The 24985-nt window shown below is 45.3% G+C and overlaps 1 protein-coding gene across 1 annotated transcript; it reads left to right on the top strand.

Annotated features, from left to right (window-relative positions):
• The first annotated feature begins 742 nt into the window (after positions 1–742).
• LOC142198327 (cytochrome P450 2K1-like) lies at positions 743–24418 on the top strand. Its single transcript, XM_075269298.1, has 9 exons — positions 743–925; positions 1102–1264; positions 3743–3892; positions 4671–4831; positions 16467–16643; positions 17812–17953; positions 18169–18353; positions 19038–19179; positions 24107–24418. The coding sequence occupies exons 1-9, from the start codon at positions 743–745 to the stop codon at positions 24277–24279; spliced, it is 1476 nt and encodes a 491-aa protein (XP_075125399.1). The 3' UTR covers positions 24280–24418.
• Positions 24419–24985: the final 567 nt, after the last annotated feature.

The following is a 24985-nucleotide window of genomic DNA, read 5'->3' as shown; positions in this document are numbered from 1 at the left end:
ATAGTATATGGGCGGTCCGGAAGAGCTTAAAGACCAGATTATTGGAATATCTGAATGATGTTTACAATTACAACTTGAGGACTAGAAATATGTGTAACGTCATACCTCCCAACTTTCAAAGAACAGAAAGAGAGACAAAATGTGCTATGGAAAAATTTGGCTTCACCCACTTCTACCTTGACTCCGCCCATTCTCATCCATCTTTCTTTGTGCCCCCACACAGTATAATGCTTCTACAGTCACCCTTTGTCTGCCCCTAGTTTCATGTACCCCCTTAATTTGCAACCAAAGTTTAACATTAAAAAAACACTGATACTCACCTCTCTCTGCTGCTCTGTCTGCAGTCCCAGTCAGGGAGTGTTCTGGGAGCTTCAGGCGTGATGTGAGTGACATCACATCGCGCCTACAGCTCCCAACACTGGAGTGCACGGGGAGCACAGCGGTGAAGCAGGAGCTCTCCTCTTCTGCTACCCATAGCGGTACACTTGGTCTGCATTTTATTTTTATAGATATTTTAGCTGTACAGGAGCCTAATAAACGTGAAATTTAATACAGAAGGGGATATGTAATAGAAAATCAGTAATGAACTGCAGAAGATAGCAAATGAGGAATGATATAGTGAGTATTGTGTATAATAAGACACTATAAAGATAGCATCTTCTAACATATGAACAGGGAATGAGTGAAGGAGTTATCGGTTGGCTAAAAGTTTCTATTTTCAATTTCAGGACTCTTGGGAACCATGTTCTCTATGGATCCAGTCACAGTTCTCCTGTTTATTTTATTTTGTCTATTTTTAATCAAGTTTCTCACTATATCAAAAGATGATCTTCCCAAAAATTTTCCACCTGGACCCAAACCCTTGCCTATCATTGGAAACATTCACATTTTAAACCTGAAGAAGCCATACAAGACTTTTTTAGAGGTATTGTATAACCTTTGTATATGATTATACACCGGTACTTGTATGCTATGAACACAAAGAGCAACAATTTGGACTTAAGGACATGTATAGCAAATCGTCACGGAATTTTTTGTGCATTTTCTAAGTTTTACTAATATTTTTAGACTGCATAATATATATGTCTTTCCCATTCACAGCTCTCTAAGGAATATGGCCCAGTGTTCACTGTACACATCGGAAGCCAGAAGATGGTGTTGCTGTGTGGCTATGAGACCGTGAAGGACGCTCTGGTCAACTATGCAGAAGAGTTTTCTGAACGACCTCATATCCCCATATTCGAAGACATAACAAAGGGGTTTGGTAACTTTCATTTTTAGCTTTTTAATGTCTTCATGGAAAATCATGGTCAATTTATGTGCATATGTCTTATTAGCGCATATGGACATTACATAGGGAGGTCCATCATTCAGAACTACTCTATGCTTAGATCTCAATATGGTTAAAAAAAAGTTAACATTGTGCAGTTCTTCAACTGCTGTGCAAATGGTGCTTACACCTTCACTATACATACAGTTATGTACAGTACATACAGTACACAGATATTTGCCCCAAAGTTGACATCATGCAGACCTTGGACCAAACCAGCCAATGACACCTGTAAGCTGGTTTAGATTAGTTACTGTGTTTATTTAAAGTAGGTCAATGACTGAGGGATATCAATTTCTAGTAAATGATTCCCAAAAGCCATGAAACTGATAAATCCAAAATTTTGGAGAAATTCTGAATCATTTTGATTTGTGCCAATTTGATTCTCTGATCCCTAAAAGTCATGACACATACATCTGTAGTTTCCACCTAAACCAATGCCATTGCTACTATAATAGTTTATAAAGTCTTTATTGGTGATGTTCTCCTTGGTGGAAAAGGAAATCTTGCTCTAGCACCACCTTTTGGAAGGTAACTTTTCTTGAAATATAATAGCATAATCTAGAAATAGTCAAGTCAAAATAATTCCTCCAAAAAGATCGACCCACTCCACAGGCAGCTGTTTCAAGATTACCTCTCATCAATGCAAAGCAGGGAACTGGCTGGCTGTGGGAGAGGTCCATGTCGTGGGTCAAAAGGCAATACTTAAACATAACTGTCCGTGGATGGGTCCTTCTTCCTTATGGAGGAGTTATTATGGCTTGAATATTACTCCCAGATTATGCTATTAGGTTTCAAGAAAATCAAGCATTGATCTATAGAGAGCTACCTTCCAAAAGATGGCCCTAGAGCAAATTTTCATTTTCCACCAAGGTGGAAATTGCATATTTTCTCAGAGAATTCTTAGAAGAGCATGCACGGCCTAATAAATCCCTGTACCGTGTCTTCCTAATGAGACATAGTACCTCTTTTGACCCTTGGTGGTGATTGGCATTGTTTTCTTCTTTCTGTATGAGTTGCTATGATGTTACAAAAAAACTAATCACAAAGTTATTCTTTTACCATTTGATTCTTCTGCCACCTGAGAATCCATGGCCTTGTACTGCAGAAGATTTGTTGAAGTGTCATGTCACTAATACAAGGTATGATGATTTGTGAATTATTTCCCATGATAGATATTGCCGATGTGTCGCTCAAACATCTTTAGAAGACATTCTTAAGACCCCATTACTGACCATTATGATTTGTTAAGGATTTTACACTATCCGTGTTAGAATCTCACAATCATACTGCTATTCTACAACAAAACTTAAGCAGAATGAAAATGCTCAAGTACGCAAAATATGTATAGGTATACAAAAATCTGCAACGTGCCCTGTTTTTCAGCTTCCTAGGGATGAGGTTTTTAAAGCCCTTTTTACCCGCACTGTATAGTAAGTTGCTGTTGATTTTTTGCAGCCATTTTGTACCCAATAGGGTTCCGTTTTTTCCACATATGCCTCATATATTTCAATGAATTGAGAGATCCATGGAAACAGGCAAAAATAGAACATGACCTATTGACCTGATCATATGTAATTTATGAAAGAAACTTGGTAGTAAGTTCTCGATTTTCCTGAGAGCCACCGTAATAGTATTTACTAGAGATGAGCGAGTAGTATTCGATCGAGTAGGTATTCGATAGAATACTACGGTATTCGAAATACTCGTACTCGATCGAATACTACTAGCTATTCGAATGGAAAAATTCGATGCAGAACCAGCGTTGATTGGCCGAATGCTATACAGTCGGCCAATCAACGCTGGTTCTTCTCTTACCTTTAGAAGTCTTCTCCGTGCAGTGTCCCTGCGGCGTCTTCCGGCTCTGAATTCACTCTGCCAGGCATTGGGCCTGGGCAGAGCCAACTGCTCATGCCCGTGCTACTAGAAAATGGCCGCTTTGACTGTAAGCGGCCATTTTCTTGTAGTGCAGACATGTGCAGTCGGCTCTGCCCAGGCCCGATGCCTGGCAGAGTGAATTCAGAGCCGGAAGACGCCGCGGGGATGCTGCACAGAGAAGACTTCTCGGAGAATCCAGCCCGACCCTCACTTGTGGACTTGGTAAGTTCTATTTGATCGAATGTTGTCTACCCCTGAAACGAGCATTTTTCCCCCATAGACTATAATAGGATTCAATATTCGATTCGAGTAGTCGAATATTGAGGGGCTACTCGAAACGAATATCTAATATCGAACATTTTACTGTTCGCTCATCTCTAGTATTTACGCATTACATAGTGTCCACTTATATCTATAGGTTGTCTGTAGATGATGGGTTCTATCACCAAAGTATGGACAGCTTTTCCTTTGCATTGCATATGATCTGGAGTTATTCAATTTACATGTTTATTTTCTCGATAAGTTACTTTTCAGGTGTCATTTTCTCTCATGGTGAGAACTGGAAAGTGATGAGAAGGTTTACACTATCAACACTAAGAGATCTGGGGATGGGGAGGAGAACCATAGAAAACAAGATAAATGAAGAATGTGACTTCTTAGTGAAGAAGTTTCACTCATATGGAGGTTAGTGATGTGGATTCATCTCTATCTGGGTCCATACCGCCATGAAGACTTGTTTATTAAGGGCTCGTTCACACGGGCACTAAGGGGGTGGATTATGGTGCATAATCCACATTATAATCTGCCCCCTCACAATGGTGGTCTATGTAGACCACCAGGCTACTTTTTTCCAGAAAAATGAGGCGGGCTGTTTTTCTTTAGGTGGCAGCCGCGGCTCGTTGAGCTGTGGCGTCCACTTGGTGGCAGCAACTTTCGGAGTCGGCCAATTCATTTGAGCCTGCTCCAGAGGGGGAAGCCACAACTGTCGGAAGCCACGACAGTCATGGCAGGCAGGTTTTGATCCAAGAGTGACGTGGCTCCCCGCGTCACTCTCGGTACCCCCCGTGTGAACTAAGCCTTATAGTTCTCTCTTTTGTGCCAAAAACTCTTCTGGTCCCTCCAGAATCCCTCCTCGATAATATGCTACTGATCAACTGCTATATTTGGCATGAGAGGGTTAATTGTGTCCTTTCTTGCAATGGAAGGCAGCGTATCATAAATCGTCTTACTCCATATCACTAGAGGGCAGAGGGAATACATTTACAATGCACAGACTTACCTTTAAGGAAATCAGAAAGCAGGTTAAAAGTTTAACTAGCCCTAGGGTATTGAGGGTAACCTGTGGTACATGGTGGCTTCTGGGCCATGTAACAACTGCGACTAGTATGATCTCTCAGCTTAAAAGTGTAAAGTGCACTTGATTTCTTATAGATGTTATTGATACTTTGTTTTAAATTCTCAGGAAAACCTTTTGAGAACACCATGATAATGAATGCAGCCGTAGCCAACATCATCGTCTCCATATTACTTGGCCATCGCTTTGACTATGATGATCCTGTATTTTTAAGGTTGTTGAGTTTAATGAATGAGAGCATAAGGTTGGCAGGATCCCCAATGCTTATGGTAAGTTCTTTTATATTACAATTAGAGATGAGCGAACAGTGTTCTATCGAACTCATGTTCAATCGGATATTAGGCTGTTCGGCATGTTCGAATCGAATCGAACACCGCGTGGTAAAGTGCGCCATTACTCGATTCCCCTCCCACCTTCCCTGGCGCCTTTTTTGCTCCAATAACAGCGCAGGGTAGGTGGGACAGGAACTACGACACCGGTGACGTTGAAAAAAGTAGGCAAAACCCATTGGCTGCCAAAAACATGTGACCTCTAATTTAAAAGAACAGCGACGCCCAGCTTCGCGTCATTCTGAGCTTGCAATTCACCGGGGACAGAGGTTTCCGTCCAGTTAGCTAGGGGTTAGATTCTGGGTAGGCAGGGACAGGCTAGGATAGGAAGGAGAAGACAACCAACAGCTCTTATAAGAGCTAAATTCCAGGGAGAAGCTTGTCAGTGTAACGTGGCACTGACGGGCTCAATCGCCGCAACCCAGCTTTCCGCGGATCCTGAATGGAATACACTGACAGTGTATTCCCGTATACCCGATATATACCCCCGATACCCGTTCCAACGGTGTGCCCCCCCACCTTCACCCCAGAAATACCCTGCAAGTCCCCTAGCAATAGAATTGGGGCTATATACACCCACTATTTTTGCTACTGCCATATAGTGCCATTGTCTGACTGGGAATTCAAAGAATATATTGGGCTTACATATAACTTCAATTCCAGGGAGAAGCTTGTCAGTGTAACGTGGCACTGACGGGCTCAATCGCCGCAACCCAGCTTTCCCAGGATCCTGAATGGAACACACTGACAGTGTATTCCCGTATACCCCATATATACACCCCAAATCCCCGTTCCAACGGTGTGCCCCCCCACCTTCACCTCAGAAATACCCTGCAAGTCCCCTAGCAATAGAATTGGGGCTATATACACCCACTATTTTTGCTACTGGTATATAGTGCCATTGTCTGACTGGGAATTCAAAGAATATATTGGGGTTACGTGCACCCACAATTGTTGCTACTGGTAGATAGTGCCATTGTCTCACTGGGAATTCAAAGAATATATTGGGGTTACGTGCACCCACAATTTTTGCTACTGGTATATAGTGCCAGTTTCTGACTGGGAATTCAAAGAATATATTGGGGTTACGTGCACCCACAATTTTTGCTACTGGTATACAGTGCCATTGTCTCACTGGGAATTCAAAGAATATATTGGGGTTACGTGCACCCACAATTTTTGCTACTGGTAGATAGTGCCATTGTCTCACTGGGAATTCAAAGAATATATTGGGGTTACATATAACTTCAATTCCAGGGAGAAGCTTGTCAGTGTAACGTGGCACTGACGGGCTCAATCGCCGCAACCCAGCTTTCCCAGGATCCTGAATGGAACACACTGACAGTGTATTCCCGTATACCCCATATATACACCCCAAATCCCCGTTCCAACGGTGTGCCCCCCCACCTTCACCTCAGAAATACCCTGCAAGTCCCCTAGCAATAGAATTGGGGCTATATACACCCACTATTTTTGCTACTGGTATATAGTGCCATTGTCTGACTGGGAATTCAAAGAATATATTGGGGTTACAAATACCCTCATTTCTTGCTACTGCCATATAGTGCCAGTTTCTGACTGGTAATTCAAAGAATATATTGGGGTTACGTGCACCCACAATTTTTGCTACTGGTAGATAGTGCCATTGTCTCACTGGGAATTCCACAAATAATTTGGGGATTCATTCACCCTACATCTCAGGCTCTTGCCATATTCACCCAGGTTGTCAGTGCTGCACCAGCTCGTTCCCAGACAGCTTGGCCCGAAAAACACGTTACCTATATAGAGGATTTGGACAATGAAGACAACATGTTCTAAATCTAATGTCTGCACCTTCTCCAGAATTAAAATAAAGGCAGCGTTTAACTTTCAAATAGCACTGCACAAAGGAAGAGCTTATCAGCTTGTCTCATGACATGCTACTGAAAAGTGTAATTTGTGTATCTTAATGTAAATATAGTTGTATAAGCTTTTTGGGTTTTAGGCACTGCCAAGTTATTTATTACCACCCGCTCCCTTATAATGATGATGACGCCAAAGTCACTGTGGGTGTTCAGAGCTCACAGCTTTGGTTGACATTTGTCTTGCTCTCTGTCGGTACCAGCTGTCTTTTTGGATACCGTAAAGTTATGTTGACTTTATTAACAGCTATAGAAGCTTTAGCCAGGTTGTGACGGTGTGTAACCCTAACAACACTAAGTGGGATACACATTAATAGTCAGTCTATGTACGCTAAACGTATCACTGAAGTAATTTTTTTTCCCTCTCCCCTAATATAAGAAAGGAACAGACATTAGACCTAGACCGGGGTTCGAGGCTTGTAAAAATCCAGTATTATTTGTTCTTCATGATGTGAAATATGTGTTGAAAAGCAACCCAAGATGAAGTCAGCCATGTGTGCCAGTGTGTTACTTGGCATGCCTTTGCTGGCCCCAACTGTAAGGGTCACTCTCCATTTCCTCCATTTTCCACTCCCCTTCACACCATTTGTGGTGAAGCAATGGGATGCACTGAAGTGCACCCTCTAGCCTCGTGTGGGACAGGGACATCAGATGCCACTCCAACCCCCTCGTCTTCCTCCGCCAGCCAACGGTGCGAAGATGAGAGGAGTGTGCTCTGAATGTTTTCTGCCTAGCAGAGGCTAGTTCTCACTTACGAAAATGGCCCCACTTTGACCTGTATATCAGGCACAATGGTGTAGGTTTCAAAGAAACATGGCACCAACAAGTTGAAAAACGTGGGCCATGCGTGGACTGTGTTTGAGTCTGGCAAGCTCCAGATCTGCTACCAGGTTCCAGCCATTATCACAGGCGCAAAAATGCCAGGCCCCAGGTGTAGCAGGGAAAAAAAAAAGCCATCTCAGCCAGGATGGCATCCCTGACCTCGGAGGCACTGTGCTGTCTGTCCCCCAAGCTGATCAGTTTCAGCACGGCCTGCTGACATCTCCCCATGCCAGTGTTACAGTGTTTTCCGCTAGTAGCTGGGGTGGAGGTTGCAGCATCGTAGGGTTTCAGTCTACTCCTGCCATGAATTTTGGCCTGGGAGAGGAGATAGGCCACCCCAGTTTGCACCCGGGGAACAGACTCCACCACATTCACCCTGCCTGTCATTAAAGATAAGCACTGCAGCATCCCTGACCACAGGCGCTTGTCCATGTGTCGGTGGTCAAGTGGACCTTGCAGCAAAGCGCAGAGCTCTGGGCCCGACTGATGTTATGGGACACATGCAGGCGCAAGGCAGAGACAGCACACCAAGAGAAGTAGTAACGGCTAGGCCCAGCATAGGGAGGTGCCCCAGCTGCCATCTGCTGACGGAAGGCCTGGGTCTCCAGAAGCATAAACAAACACCAACATCTCCAGGGCCAGCAGTTTATCGATGAGGCTGTTAAAGGCTTGGGCATGGGGGTGGGTTGTGTTGTACTTCTGCCTGCAATGAAAAGCTTGGGAAATGTGGAGTGGCTGGGAAGAGGCGCATGATGGTGCAGGCCAAAAGGGCGCATGAGGGTGAACTCCCCAATGTGTCAGAGATAGGTGTGTAGGTGTCCTTGCATCATATACTTGCACCATATTTGGCTTTGGAAGTTAATTTTGTGCCAAAAAGTGGTTAAGACAGCGATCCCTCAGCTACTCCCGTTACACTGTCTATTGAAGTTACCATCTGTGGAAGTGGACCACCATTTCTAAGATCCCAAAGGAAGCAGGCAAGAGATGTGCAGTTCAGAAAAAAAGATGAGAAAATAAGTGTAGGCTGTAGAGCACAGAGGGATCGGAGAGGACAGAGCTGGTGTCGGCCAGGTATTCCCACAACATGCGCCTATACTTGTCCCTCCTGGTGACACTAGGCCCCTGAGTGGCAGTAATTTGTCCAGGGGGGCCATTAACGTGTTCCAGACCTAGGAATAAGTCTTCCAACAGGGTAGAGTTTTGCATGCCTTTGCTTCTACCCACTGTTTTTGCTGCTTAGCTTCCCTCCACATCTACTCTGCTTTCACCCCTAAACATCACCCCAGTTTATGCCTTTGTTTCTACCCTGTTTTTTTTGTTGAATTAGCTTCCCTCCACATCTACACTGCTTTAGCCTCTAAACATCACCCCAGTTTATGCCTTTGCTTCTACCCTGTTTTTTTTTGTTGAATTAGCTTCCCTCCACATCTACACTGCTTTAGCCCCTAAACATCACCCCAGTTTATGCCTTTGCTTCTACCCAGGTTTTTTGTTGATTTAGCTTCCCTCTACATCTACACTGCTTTAGCCCCTAGACATCACCCCTGTCCATGTGGGGTCGGTGGCCTCGTCATCCACCAACTCCTCTTCCAATTGCGCACTGGCCCCTTACTGCAAACCGCACATGACCACAGCTTGCCCTGATGGCAACTGTGTCTCATGATCCCCACTTAGGTCCAGACAAGTCGGTGGCGGGTCCAAAACCCCAAAATTGGAAGGAAATGGCGGATGCTGCAGTATTTCTAACACCTGTTCCTGGTGCTCGGGCCTGGTCTGTGTTGTACCCTGCACCCTGCTTAACGCAGCTGCCATATCCGAAGTTGTGCTGAGCGCATGCTAATGTTTCGTGTCCAGTGCAATGGATGGGATGGGATTTCACATAAGTCTGCCACCCATGGCCACTCATGGTTGAGCAACTGAGGGAGTTGACTTTGACGAACCCGAGGGTTTTGGAGTTGGAACTACATCAAAGGTCTGTGCTGCTCACACACTCTGCTCAACACATGATATGTTTAGTGCCAGCAGTGTGGAGACGTCGCACAACAGCCGTTGTTCCAGCAGGTACAGGCGTTGTAGGAGTGCATAGAGGCTAGCAGCGGCAACTATAGACTTTAAAAACTATCCGCACAAGCGCCACACTTTCACCAGTAGCTCAGGAACATTGGGGTACCTTTTTCAAAAGATTAGCAGCAATGAGTTAAAAACGTGGCCCAGGCATGGAATATGTTGCAGGCTGCCAAGCTACAGAGCCAATCCCAGGTTACGGCCATTATCACACATGACAACATGCCTGGGCCCAGGTGCAGTGGCAAAAACCACATTGCCGTCTCATCGAGGATGGCATGACTCACTTTGTAGGCAGTGTGCTGTCTGGCCCCCAAGCTGATGAGCTTCAGTACGGCCCGCTGACGTCTCCCCACACCAGTGTTGCAGCGTTTCCAGCTCGTAGCTGGGGTCAATTTAACAGCGGAGGAGGGTGGTGTTTCAGCCCTCCTCCCAGGAATGTTGTGTGGGGAGACAAGTCAGGCCACCACATTTTGCGACCCGGTCCACGCCTCAACTACATTCAACCACTGTGCCCAAATTGAAAGGTAGCGTCCCTGTCCGCATGCACTTGTCCATTCGTAACTGGTCACATGGAACTTTAGGGCTAAGCGCTGAATTTAGGGACCGCCTCATGTTTGGGGGAAAGTGCTGGTGTGGACGGCACAGTGCGGTGGCGCAGTAGACACTCTGCCCAAAAAGGGCAGAGTGTCCCCCAGCCGGGATTCCAACATCTCCTGGGCCAGATTTCTTGAGATGAGGCCGTTGAAGCCTTGGGCATGTGGGTGGGTTGCGCTGTACTTTAGCATGAAATGAAAGGCTTGGGAGATGGGGAGTTGCTGGGAAGAGGCGCATGATGGCGCGGGCAAAAGGAGAAATGGCAGGAAAAGGTGAGGATAAGGGTGAACTCCCCAAAGTGTCAGAGGCAGATGTGGAGGTGTCCTGGCTGCTGGTCTGGACTGCAGCGCCAGCCCTGTCAACAGTGGGAGAGGCAGTGGCCGCCAGGCCAAACGACGATTATCCTGCGCTTGCTCTCACCCACTGAGCCCAGGGCTTGCCTTCCAAATGATGGCACCCGCAAGAGGTGGTGAGATTCCTCTCCGCAGATCTCCAACCCATCTTGGACTTGCAAATTGCACTAAATTTGTCATGTAACTGACATGTATATGATGAGTCTATCCATTGTCTGTTCATTTTGGTGAAAGTCAGCCTGTCAGCTGACAGACAGCTGTGCTTGTCAGTGATGATGCCACCGGCTGCTTGTACCCCCAGTTTTTGCTGCTTAGCTTGCCTCCACATCCACACTGCTTTTGCCCCTACACATCACCCCTATCCATGCCTGTGCCTCTAGCCATAAGTCTGCCACCCATGGAAACTCATGGTGCAGAAAGTGAGGGAGCTGACTCTGAGGAACCCTTGGGTTTTGTAGCTGGTACTCCATCAAAGGTCTCTGCTGCTCACACACCCTGCTGAACATACGGTATCTAGGGTTAGAGCGTGTGGTGACCTCGCACAACAGTAGGTGCTTCAGGCAGATGTAGGCCTTGCTGGAGTGTATTGCGGCTAGCTCCAGGTACTGTAGACTTGGGAAAGTGGGTGTCCAAGTGCCGCACTTTCACCCTTAGCTCAGCTAATTTGGGGTATGTTTTTAAAAATCATTGCACCACTACATTGAACACGTGGGCCAGGCATGGAACGTGTTGGAGGCTGGCAAGCTCCAGAGCCCTCCAACAAGACAAAAAAGCCTGGCCCCAGGGGCAGCGGGGATAAACAAATTGCCATCTCATCCAGGATGGCATCCCTGACCTCAGAGGCAGTGTGCTGTCCGTCTCCCAAGCTGATGAGCTTCAGCCCAGCCTGCTGACGTCTCCCCACACCAGTGTTGCAGCGTTTTCAGCTCGTAGCTGGGGTCAATCTAACAGCGGAGGAGGAGGAGGGTGGTGTTTCAGCCCTCCTCCCAGGAATGTTTTGTGGGGAGACAAGTCAGGAAAATTCTTGAAACAGGGGAGAGTTTTGCATCTTTGCCCTTGCTGCCTATGGACATCCCTTTGCCTCTAGCCACCATTTTCCCTGCTTTGCTTGCCTCCACATCCACACTGCTTTTGCCCCTAGACATCACCCCAGTCCATGCCTTAGCTTGTACCCCCAGTTTTTCCTGCTTAGCTTGCCTCCACATCCACACTGCTTTTGCCCCTAGACATCATCCCTATCCATGCCTCTGCCCCTAGCCATAACTCTGCCACCCCTGGAAACTCATGGTGCAGAAACTTTGGGAGCTGACTTTGAGGAACCCTTGGGTTTTGTAGATGGAACTCCATCAAAGGTCTGTGCAGCTCACACACCCTGCTCAAGATATGGTATTGTAGGGTTTCAGCGTGTGTGAATGACGGACAACAGCCTGTGTTTGGACAGATGTAGGCCTTGCTAGAGTGTTTTTAGGCTAGCAGCGACTCCTGTGCACTTGCAAAAGTGGGCGCACAAGCGCCGCATTTTCAACAGTAGCTTCGGTACATTTGGGTATGTTTTCAAAAAACTTTGCACCACTAGGTTAGACGTGGGCCAAACATGGAACGTGTTGGAGGCTGGCAAGCTCCAGAGCCGCTACCAGGTTCCAGCCATTATCACAGGCGTAAAAATGCCAGGCCCCAGGTGTAACAGGGAAAAAAAAATGCCATCTCAGCCAGGATGGCATCCCTGACCTCGGAGGCACTGTGCTGTCTGTCCCCCAAGCTGATGAGCTTCAGCACCGCCTGCTGACGTCTCCCCACACCAGTGTTTTAGCGTTTGCCGCTAGTAGCTGTGGTGGAGGTTGCAGCGTCGTAGGGTTTCAGTCTACTCCTGCCATGAATTTTGGCCTGGGAGAGGAGATAGGGTACCTCAGTTTGCACCCCGGGACCAGACTCCACCACATTCACCCTGCCTGTCCTTAAAGATAAGCAGCATCCCTGAACACAGGCGCTTGTCCAAGTGTCGGTGGTCAAGTGGACCTTGCAGCAAAGCGCGGAACTAAGGGCCCACCTGATCTTGAGTGACACGTGCTGGTGCAAGGCGGGGACGCCACACCGGGAGAAGTTGAGACGGCTAGGGACGGCATAGTGAGGTGCCACAGTTGCCATCAGGTCCGGGAAGGCGGGAGTTTCAACAAGCCGGAACGCCAACCTCTCCTGGGCCAGCAGTTTAGCGATGTTGGCGTTCTAGGCTTGCGTGGGTGGGTGGTTAGCGGTGTATTTCTGCCGGCGCTCCAATGTCTGAGAGATGGTGGGTTGTTGTAAAGAAGCGCCTGATGGTGCCTTTGATGGTGCAGGAGAAGGAGATAAGACAGAAACAGGGGAGGATGAGGGAGAAGTCAACAAAGTGGCGGAGGCAGATGAAGTGATGTCCTGGCTCGTCCTCTGGAGTGCATCGCCAGCACTGTGAGCAGAGGCAGGGGCATGAACGGCGCGCGACGTTTGTCCTGCCGTTGCTGCCTGCCACTGATTCCATTGCTTGGATTCCAAATGACGGTGCATTGAAGTGGTGGACAGGTTGCTCTTCTCAGGGCCCCTACTCGATTTCGAGAGGCAAATTGTGTAGACGACACTATATCTGTCCTCGGCGCATTCCTTGAAAAGACTCTACACCTTCAAGAAACGTGCCCTCGATGGGGGAGTTTTTCTGGGCTGGGTACAAAAGGGAACATCTTCGGACATTCCGGGTCTGGCCTGGCTTCGGCGAAGCTGTTGACCTCTACCTCTAGCTACCCTTTTTGGTGCTGCACCTGCCTCAACATCCACACTACTTTCCCAGCTTGACATCCGCCTTGTCCAGGTTGGGTCGGTGTCCTCGTCGTCCACCACCTCCTCTTCCAACTCCTGTCTCGCCTCCTCCTCCTGCACAATGCGCATGTCAACTGGCTGCCCTGACAGCAACTGCATCTCATCGTCGTCAATGAGGGTGGGTTGCTGGTCATCCGCCACCAAATCGACCGGAGATGGAGGAGACTCTAGTGTTTGAGCATGTGGACACAGATACTCGTCTGTTAGGTCCGTGGAATCGCGAAATGGAGGGGCAGGTTGCGGTACAGTCAAAGGAAGGGAGAACAGCTCTGGGGAGCAGGGACAGTTGGGGTTATTGTTCTGGGAAGATTGGGAATTTTGGGTGGAAGGAGGACAAGACTGTTGGGTAAGAGGAGGTAGAGGCTGACTGGCTGGTGGACAATGTGCTTTAAGCGTTATCCGACAGCCATTGCAAGACCTGTTCCTGGTTCTCGGGCCTACTAATCTTTGTACCATTCAGCCTAGTTAATGTGGAACTTTTGTGCAAAGCGCAGAACTTAGGGCCCGCCTGATGTTAAGGGACACACACTGGTACAAGGCTCAACTCACCCTAAGTGCCAAAAACACTGCTGGTACAAGGCTCAACTCACCCTAAGTGCCAAAAACACTGCTGGTGCAAGGCTCTACTCATGCCAAGGGCCTCAATCTCTGCTGGTAGCTCAGCTTAAGGTCCTGTAACTTTGTTTGGAAGGGCTCATGTTAAGGGCTAGAAAAGTGAATTTTGGAAGGTCTTACCACATCTCACACACACACACACACACACACACACACACACACACACACACACACACACTCAAAATGACAGTTAAGGGTGAGGACTTTTGGAATTCCCATTGCCTATTCCATTTGTGGTTGTCATGGGGAACGTGATTTAAAGGGGTGGTTGTTACTGTTTGTTGAGCTTAAATTGGGGTTTGTGTCCATCCATTTGGGGAGTAAAGAAGGTTTCCAGGTATTTTCCCACTTTGATAGAGGTTTTTTTGAATGTGGAAAGTGTGTAGTTGTTAGGCAGTGATGTTGGGGTAATAGAGGGTCTTTGGTGTGTTAGATGCCCCCAGACATGCTTCCCCTGCTGTCCCAGTGTCATTCCAGAGGTGTTGGCATCATTTCCTGGAGTGTCATAGTGGACTTGGTGACCCTCCAGACACGGATTTGGGTTTCCCCCTTAACGAGTATCTGTTCCCCATAGACTATAATGGGGTTCGAAACCCGTTCGAACACACGAACATTGAGCGGCTGTTCGAATCGAATTTCGAACCTCGAACATTTTAGTGTTCGCTCATCTCTAATTACAATGTGTATTTTCACATCTCAGGCTGACAATGATGTTCTCGGCCTCCGGTGTTTCGGGAAATATTTCAAAAGCTTTGTTTAAAGGGGTCATCCACCTTTTATAAATTGATGGCCTAGGAGTCATAGCAACTAAAAAGAAAAGATCAGGATCATTTAGTTCTCTGTTTATATGAGTGATCTTTCGCTTAGCCTGATGTTTATTATACAGCCTGACCACAGTTGGGAGGAAGGATCTCTGATAGCTTCTTCTCACACTTGGGGTGAAGCAGTCGGTCACTGAAAGTACTGCCCAGTGCTATCACAGTGTCATACATGGGATGGGAGTTGTTCTCCAGCATGGAGCTCACCACGGACAGTATCCTTCTGTCACCCACCACCTGTACTGGGTCCAGTGGGCTCCCCAGGACAGAGCTGGCCCTTCTAACCAGAGTGAAAACCCCCAAGATTTAGCCTCATTTGCTTATTTTGTAAACTACACTCAAGGAATTTATCAGAGGCTCTATGGAGCATTTTTACTCCCTGATGGTCGCATTCATTTATTTTCAAGAAATGAATGTGCATATTTTTCTCAAAATATGTCTATCCAGGGTTTAATATGCTGTGGCCATTGCTTTACCCAGCATAACCCACTGAAAAGTTTTAGTAGTGTGTAACCCTATCTACACAAACCGGCACAATATATTGGGCACTGCTATGCTGTTTTCATTTAAAAGTTACAATTTTCACTTTGCAACGTCTGCTGCACATTACATTTTGGCCTCAGTGCTGCTTCCCAAAAAAGTAATTTTTCATTTTCACTGCCCAATGTTAATAGATTCTGTGAAACCTCTGTGGGGTAAAAATATGCACCAAACCTCTTTTATAAGTTTCTTAAGGGTTGTTTCCATAATGTGGGCATTTTTTAGAGATCTATATTGTACCGGTAATTTAAGGGTAACTTCACACGGCATTTTTTTGGTCAGGATTTTGAAGCCGTATACACCTCAATCCTGACCAAAAAGACGGCTCCCATTGAAATCAATGGGAGCCGCTCAGGAGGTTTTTCTGGGAGCCAGCTTGTTCCAGCTCCCGGAAAAAAAAAGCGAGGTGCTCATTCTTCAGGCCGAATCGCCTCGCGATTTGGCCTGAAGACACACTCTCCTCCGAACTAGGATCATTCATTGGGCCTAATCCGGAGCGGAGTGCGTGGCTGGATGCTGGTGCAGTGCACCAGCTTTCAGTCGCAACGACCCGGCTTTTGGATCAGAACCTGAGGCGGAGGCTGACTCAGGTTCCAATCCAAAAAACCCCATCTGAACTTACCCTAAGGGTGTTGCAAATGACATATTCCGCCAATTTAATCAAAATCTTAGCTCTAAAACTCAGTGTCGCCATTTCTCTTTTGCGCCCTGTGCCCAAACAGCAGTTTACATCCGTGTGTGTGGAAGTTCTATACTAGGGAGAAATTATTGAAACATTATAATTTTTCAAAATTTCCAATTTTTTTTGTTTTGTTATAAATAAGCACAAAGCACAACCAAAATTTACCACTAACATGAAGTACGATATATACTTTAAGAAAAAAAAGTGAAAGGACTTCAGAGTTGTTACCGTATAAAGGATGCATGCCAGATTTGAAAAATGGGGCTTTGGCAGAATGTCCAAAACTGGAGGTAAAAATTTCATTGGAAATAACCGATTCATGATGTTTGTCCCTTGCAGTTATACAATACCTTCCACTCTGTGATTCGCTGGTTACCGGGAGGTCATAACAAGGTAAAGGCAAATGCGGCGGAGACTCAGAAGTTTATTAGAGAGAACTTTACAAAACGTAAGGAGCAGCTGGACGTAAATGATCAGAGGACGCTTATAGATGCATTTTTTGTCAAACAACAAGAGGTATGGTCAATTTTTAGCAGTGAGCAGGTGCTAACATATATTAACAATACGAGAGCTATGCTAAGCTATATGTATGGAGTTGTATGAAGAATTATTTTCACTAGATAACCCCTTTAACCTCCTTACACACACCTTCTAATGATTACTAGAGATGAGCGAGTAGTATTCGATCGAGTAGGTGTTCGATCGAATACTACGGTATTCAAAATACTCATACGCGATCGAGTATCACTCGCTATTCGAATGGAAAAGTTTGTTACAGAACCAGCATTGATTGGCCGAATGCTATACAGCTGTCCAATCAACTCTGGTTCTTCTCCTACCTTTAGAAGTCTTCTCCGTGCAGCTTCCCCGCGGCGTCTTCCGGCTCTGAATTCACTCTGCCAGGCATCGGGCCTGGGCAGAGCTGACTGTGCATGTCTGCTTGTAGTGCGGGCATGTGCAGTCGGCTCTGCCCAGGCCCGATGCCTGGCAGAGTGAATTCAGAGCCGGAAGATGCCGCGGGGACGCTGCACGGAGAAGACTTCTCGGAGGATCCAGCCTGACCCTCACTCGTAGACTTGGTAAGTGTAATTTGATCGAACGTTACCTACCCCTGAAATGAGCATTTTCCCCCAATAGACTATAATAGGATTCAATATTCGAGTAGTTGAATATTGAGGGGCTACTCGAAACGAATATCGAATCTTGAACATTTTACTGTTCGCTCATCTCTAATGATTACCTTTTAGGATTTTTTTAATGATAAAATATAGGAAATATCACACTAGGTTCACACTTGTATTGGGCTGTTTATTGTTCTGGTTCATTGTAAATACAATAACCAATAGACTAGCAGGAACATATACCGCGCCACATCACTGCCAGTGCAGTTTAACTGGTAGTGCACTGTTCAGACATACAGCCGCACATCTGGGCCCGTGGACCTCGCTGCAGTGTTTTGTAGACTAGAGGTTCTGTTGTTTAAAATTATTATTTTATATATATACACAGAACCGTAACACCACCTCACAATAATGGAATTCAGTACCTAGAGAATATCATATGTAGTATATCATACTATATGATTGGAGGACTCTGATATTCCCAGTGTGTATCTATTCTCTCCTATGTGCTGCCTTTGTTAACAATTCATATTTTTGTAAGAATAGTTGAACAATCATTTCAGGAAAAATCTGAATTTGCATCGTATTTCCACGATCAAAATTTAACCATCGTCATCAGCAACTTGTTCGCTGCAGGAATGGAGACAACCTCAACCACGTTACGATGGGGTCTTCTTCTAATGATGAAATATCCAGAGATTCAAAGTAAGAAACATCTAAGAAAATGAGAATTTTTTTTTTTTTAAATTGGCATAAAATACCAAAAAAATTTTCTCATCAAAGACATTAGTGTAATTACAAGAGTGGTAGACGGAGCAGACGCTAAATTTCCCATCTCCTAACCATCCTTAGTTAGCAATGATTGTGGATAATGGAGAAGACTAATCCTAAAATAATTTTTCTTTTCATCCTGATGGCAGAAAACATACAAAATGAAATAGAAAAAGTTATCGGGTCATCTGAACCTCAATCGGAGCATCGGAAAAAAATGCCTTATACAGACGCCGTCATTCACGAGGTTCAGAGATTCTCCAATATAATTCCAACTAACCTCCCCCATGCCACTGCCCAGGATGTCACATTCAGAGGCTATTTTATACCAAAAGTAAGTAAGATGTTTTACTCTTGAAGAATTGACATTCAAAAATAGCCGGATTTACAAAAAATATAATCATGAATTTTTGTTGCTCCCAACAACAAAAACAATTTTTTTTTATATCCATGGAATTTTCCATAAATGCCACCTGTGGGATTTTCTCTTTCTTGATCATGGGGGTCCTGAGATCCCTGCTCATAAAATTCAGGCTTGCATGTTGGCCTCTTCTTTAAAGTTTATGAAATTTATGGAGCAAGGCTACAATGGACAGGTGGGGACCACTAATCTCCTGATAGGTGAAACATTCCAAAGGTAGACCCATATAAGTATATGGTATATTCTAGGAGTATAAATGCTTTTAAAAAAACATTCCTTTAACCCTTTATGCATGTAGGGTAGCTTGGTCATTGCAACTTTTTTAATATAATTTGCATCTCTACCTTTCAAATTTCCGTGCCTGTTACAGGTCTGTGCCATACTATTACAGCACTGAGCATGAACTATACATTCAACATGATGTAATAGTATGGCAAAGAGTGGGAAGGGGTTTAAAGGGATTACATAACATTTCCTTAACCATTTTAGGTCGGTGTACACTTCATTTTTTTGCATTTTACGCCATGTGGGACCCTAGCCTTGGTGTCATTGTTAGACATGTAGGGGGTTACAATCTTGATGAGAGTTCTTTTTCAGGGCACCTATGTCGTACCCCTATTGACCTCCGTCCTCCGAGATGAAGCCCACTTTGAGAAACCAAATGAGTTTTACCCACAGCATTTCCTTGACTCAGAGGGGAATTTCGTAAAGAAAGAAGCTTTTTTGCCATTTTCAGCAGGTAATGTAAAGCAATATTCTAATGTAATATTCTACTCAACGCTCACCAATACTTCGCTTGTATGAAGTATTTAGGGTGTACGTAGGTTGAATTTAAATAATCCTTATCCTGGGTATTACGTCGTATTTACTCATATGTGACCCCGTGTGAATAAGGTGAAATTATGTGTTATAAGATAGGTCAATGTCGACAAACGCTTCATATAAGCAGAATTGATGATATATAGAGATGAGCGAACACTAAAATGTTCGAGGTTCGAAATTCGATTCGAACAGCCGCTCAATGTTCTTGTGTTCGAATGGGTTTCGAACCCCATTATAGTCTATGGGGAACATATACTCGTTAAGGGGGAAACCCAAATTCGTGTCTGGAGGGTCACCAAGTCCACTATGACACCACAGGAAATGATACCAACACCCTGGAATGACACTGGGACAGCAGGGGAAGCATGTCTGGGGGCATAAAAGTCACTTTATTTCATGGAAATCCCTGTCAGTTTGCGATTTTCGCAAGCTAACTTTTCCCCATAGAAATGCATTGGCCAGTGCTGATTGGCCAGAGTACGGAACTCGACCAATCAGCGCTGGCTCTGCTGGAGGAGGCGGAGTCTAAGATAGCTCCACACCAGTCTCCATTCAGGTCCGACCTTAGACTCCGCCTCCTCCGGCAGAGCCAGCACTGATTGGCCGAAGGCTGGCCAATGCATTCCTATGCGAATGCAGAGACTTAGCAGTGCTGAGCCAGTTCTGCTCAACTACACATCTGATGCACACTCGGCACTGCTACACCAGATGTAGCAATCTGATGTAGCAGAGCCGAGGGTGCACTAGAACCCCTGTGCAAACTCAGTTCACGCTAATAGAATGCATTGGCCAGCGCTGATTGGCCAATGCATTCTATTAGCCCGATGAAGTAGAGCTGAATGTGTGTGCTAGGCACACACATTCAGCTCTACTTCATCGGGCTAATAGAATGCATTGGCCAGCGCTGATTGGCCAGAGTACGGAACTCGACCAATCAGCGCTGGCTCTGCTGGAGGAGGCGGAGTCTAAGATCGCTCCACACCAGTCTCCATTCAGGTCCGACCTTAGACTCCACCTCCTCCAGCAGAGCCAGCGCTGATTGGCCGAATTCCGTACTCTGGCCAATCAGCGCTGGCCAATGCATTCTGTTGGCGTGATGAAGCAGTGCTGAATGTGTGTGTTTAGCTCAGCTACACCGGTGGAGTAGTTGAGCTAAGCACACAGATTCAGCTCTGCTTCAATCAGCGCTGGCCAATGCATTCTATTAGCTTGATGAAGCAGAGTGTGCACAAGGGTTCAAGCGCACCCTCGGCTCTGATGTAGCAGAGCCGAGGCTGCACAAGGGTTCAAGCGCACCCTCGGCTCTGATGTAGCAGAGCCGAGGGTGCACAAGGGTTCAAGCGCACCCTCGGCTCTGATGTAGCAGAGCCGAGGCTGCACAAGGGTTCAAGCGCACCCTCCGCTCTGATGTAGCAGAGCCGAGGGTGCACAAGGGTTCAAGTGCACCCTCGGCTCTGCTACATCAGAGCCGAGGGTGCGCTTGAACCCTTGTGCAGCCTCGGCTCTGCTACATCAGAGCCGAGGGTGCGCTTGAACCCTTGTGCAGCCTTGGCTCTGCTACATCAGAGCCGAGGGTGCGCTTGAACCCTTGTGCACACTCTGCTTCATCAAGCTAATAGAATGCATTGGCCAGCGCTGATTGAAGCAGAGCTGAATCTGTGTGCTTAGCATAACTACTCCACCGGTGTAGTTGAGCTAAACACACACATTCAGCACTGCTTCATCACGCCAATAGAATGCATTGGCCAGAGTACGGAATTCGGCCAATCAACGCTGGCCAATGCATCCCTATGGGAAAAAGTTTATCTCACAAAAATCACAATTACATACCCGATAGAGCCCCAAAAAGTTATTTTTAATAACATTCCCCCCTAAATAAAGGTTATCCCTAGCTATCCCTGCCTGTACAGCTATCCCTGTCTCATAGTCACAAAGTTCACATTCTCATATGACCCGGATTTGAAATCCACTATTCGTCTAAAATGGAGGTCACCTGATTTCGGCAGCCAATGACTTTTTCCAATTTTTTTCAATGCCCCCGGTGTCGTAGTTCCTGTCCCACCTCCCCTGCGCTGTTATTGGTGCAAAAAAGGCGCCAGGGAAGGTGGGAGGGGAATCGAATTTTGGCGCACTTTACCACGCGGTGTTTGATTCGATTCGAACATGGCGAACACCCTGATATCCGATCGAACATGTGTTCGATAGAACACTGTTCGCTCATCTCTAATGATATATAAAGTATATTGGAAAATTCTACAACTTTCTATTATACAAACAATAAAATTTGTCGCCCTGTTTTGGTCTGAAAGTAGACAAGCCCTTTAACGTTGCTTGAGTTAGGCTAAGAAACTCTAAGTTCTTGTTAAACAAATTCTAAAAAAATGGCTTTATACGAAGTGGATTTTTAAGGGCTGCAAATTACAACAAAACCACTCGATGGCAGTGCAGGTATTCATTCAGGAAATCACTTTGCGAAAATTCTGAAGCTTATATACAGTCAGTACAGTCCTGTAATGCTTATCACTTTGTGGTATTGTATTTATACACATACAGCCAGGAGGAAAGATAAAGATTGATTGATTGATTGATTAGAGTATTTGGACACTTCAGAATGTATCCTCTCTAGAGATGAGCGAGTACCACTCGCTATTCGAATGTAAATGTTCAATGCAGAACCAGCATTGATTGGCCGAATGCTATACAGTCGGCCAATCAACGCTGGTTCTTCTCCTACCTTTAGAAGTCTTCTCCGTGCAGCTTCCACGCGGCGTCTTCCAGCTCTGAATTCACTCTGCCAGGCATCGGGCCTGAGCAGAGCCGACTGCGCATGTCTGCTTGTAGTGCGGGCATGCGCAGTCGGCTCTGCTCAGGCCCGATGCCTGGCAGAGTGAATGAAGAGCCGGAAGATGCCGCGGGGACGCTGCAAGGAGAAGACTGCTCGGAGGATCCAGCCCGACCCTCACTCGTGGACTTGGTAAGTATAATTTGATCGAACGTTTCCTACCCCTGAAACGAGCATTTCCCCTCCATAGACTATAATAGGGTTTGATATTCGATTCGAGTAGTCGAATATTGAGGGGCTACTCGAAACTAATATCGAACCTCGAACATTTTACTGTTCGCTCATCTCTAGTCAGGACTAATGATGGACGACCTTATGACATTTATTTGCAAATATTTGGACCAAAGTTCTATTATAATAATCTGGGATTGCTTCAGACCCCAGATGAGGCCTAGGAGAGGTGCAGAAAATACAGTACCGCTCACCTTTCCAGGCTTCTCCCGGGCTCTGATGCGGCATCTAGCCTTCTCTCTACTCAATTCTTACGTCCTCCTAAGTGACCTTATTGATGTCCCTTTATTAACCACTTCAGTACCGGGCCAATTTGTGGTGCAGGACCAGACACATTTTTGTTTTTTTTTGTATGTGCAGTTTTGAGGGCTGTAACATATTTCCGTATGTCTCAGTCAACTAATTTTTGCGTCTTTTTTCGGGGACACATAGGGCTTTATTTTTATGTTGTTTTTTTTTTTTTGAATGTGTTTTAATTTTTTTTTATATCCGGGAAAATATAAACAAAATAGGAGGGAAATTGTGTCTGGTTTTCAATTTTTTTTATTTAATAACACAAAGTGTCACTGAAAAACTTTATAAAATAGTTTTTCCTCTCCATTACGGTAATTTTTATTTTGTATGGTGTTGTCAGGAGTGGGGCTATAACCTTTAATAACGGCGTTTTATTAGTGTATTTTGTTTTAATTTTATTTACATTTTTTAAAAACTTTTTTTATTATATATAATAAATATATATATATATATATATATATATATATATATATATATATATATATATATATATATATATATATAAATTTCAGATGGTGTCCCCATAAGGTGATAAGAGACCTGTGGGAACATCTGATCACTTTTTTTGGGGGGGGGCTGGTACATTTAGCCTCAGTTGCAGGAGGAATCCAGCTTCCTGCACGCTGTATACACAGTATACAGAGCTGACCTGTAGGACCCAGCAGCTCTTGCAAGATGCTGCTCCCAGCGGATCACGTGACCACCGGGTCAGAGGGCGGCCGCATCATGGCGGCGCCCATAGCTGTGTATACAGCGCTCATTGAGCACTGTATACACAGTGATCGAGATGGCAGGGAAGGGAATAAAAAATAAACCTTCCCTGCCTTCTCTCTGGGAGCTCTGGCTGAAGTTACAGCCGGCTCTCAGCTTCAGTAGCTGCATGATCTCCATGCAGCTGCTGTGTTCTGACTGGACGTACCGGCACGTCCTGTCAGAACAAGGCAACCACTTCCCGGATGTATACACTCTATGGGCGGTCCCGAAGTGGTTAAAGCATCATGATGTTAGCACACCCTATGTGACCACTGAGGCCCAATTACAGTCCTCACACATGACCCCTAGTGCCAGTGATGTCACCAAGGGGGCTGAAAAAGGCAAGAAAATATTGCATAAGAGACTCGAAGGCTGAACCAAAGCCCACGAAAAGTGAAAAATCGTGACGATCAATATTTATTTGTTCTTTCCTTTCCTGGGCCTCCACTTGTTACATAATAGCACTTTGGTACGAACCAGAACTTGTAACCAAGTGAGTGGTGAATCCCCAAAATCTTGGGTTTTGATGAACCTAAAAAATTTGGAAAATTTGTAATCAATCCAGCTTGTTCCAAATTGATTCTCTCATCTCTAGTCAGGACAAAATGCACAACCGCTACTAGATGTGGTCTGCGACTGACCATTTCTATCTGGACACACCGTATGGACACTTGTATAATAGTGTTATTTACATATTTGTGCTGCTGTTTCTTCTTTTTGACAGGTAAGAGAAGTTGTGCCGGAGAAAACTTGGCCAAGATGGAGCTCTTCCTCTTTTTTACAGGCTTATTGCAGAAGTTTACGTTCCAGCCCGTCAGTGAGCTAGACCTAACACCCGCTATGGGGTTCACAACACCTCCGATGCCACATTTGATTCGCGCCATTCCTCGTGTCTAGGAACAAGTCTATGGAAGATCTGTAGATGAGACAATGAAGAGATGTTCTGTTGTCGCCATGTTTGTAGTGAATATTTACTGTAGGCCAATGGTCTGTTATAGCTTTACTTGAGTTGTAGACAAGGCTGGAGACCACCGCCAGAGACCATATCTTGACAAGTATTCTAATATTATAGACCATTTAGATTGCTTATTGTTACATAAATAAATGGAGGACATTGGAGCTTACTAGGGCTTTTTAGTTCTTCTCAATTAGGACACAGCTGTAGATGTAGCAGATGTTAACTTGACACATATTATTGAAAATAATAGAATGTAATGAGTAAAATGTCAAGTATAAAAGTGGCTAGGGCTTGTCACTGCCCAATGGGGGACTATGGTGGTCCGAAATCAAATTCAGAGGCCGCTGATCATTCTATACTCCATCAAACAGATGGATCAGTCATTAAATGAACGTTCATTGTGTATGTTTCTCTCTATGGCGCATCACAAAGTAGTCACTTTCATGCAAAATGAAAGAAATGTTGGTTATAAAAATAAGAATGTTAGTAGCAACAGCTACATCTGTATATCACATAATGGGGCACATTCAATAGGGCAGAGAAATCTCTTGAAGGTTCTGGACTATAATGTAAATTCTGTAATATATTCCCCACCTCCCAAGCATCATTAAAGGGATTCTACCATTAAAAAAACTATTTTTTTCT

The sequence above is a fragment of the Leptodactylus fuscus genome, chromosome 3, assembly GCF_031893055.1.
Source record: "Leptodactylus fuscus isolate aLepFus1 chromosome 3, aLepFus1.hap2, whole genome shotgun sequence".
Lineage (NCBI taxonomy): Eukaryota > Metazoa > Chordata > Amphibia > Anura > Leptodactylidae > Leptodactylus > Leptodactylus fuscus.
This window is presented reverse-complemented; position numbering and strand designations above follow the sequence as displayed.

Excerpts from the sequence above, each read along its gene's own strand:
- LOC142198327 (XM_075269298.1), top strand. The coding sequence starts at position 743 with ATGTTCTCTATGGATCCAGTCACAGTTCTCCTGTTTATTTTATTTTGT. Across the intron at positions 4,832-16,466 it reads CAGGATCCCCAATGCTTATG|TTATACAATACCTTCCACTC; the intron begins GTAAGTTCTTTT and ends TGTCCCTTGCAG. Across the intron at positions 17,954-18,168 it reads GAAATATCCAGAGATTCAAA|AAAACATACAAAATGAAATA; the intron begins GTAAGAAACATC and ends TCCTGATGGCAG.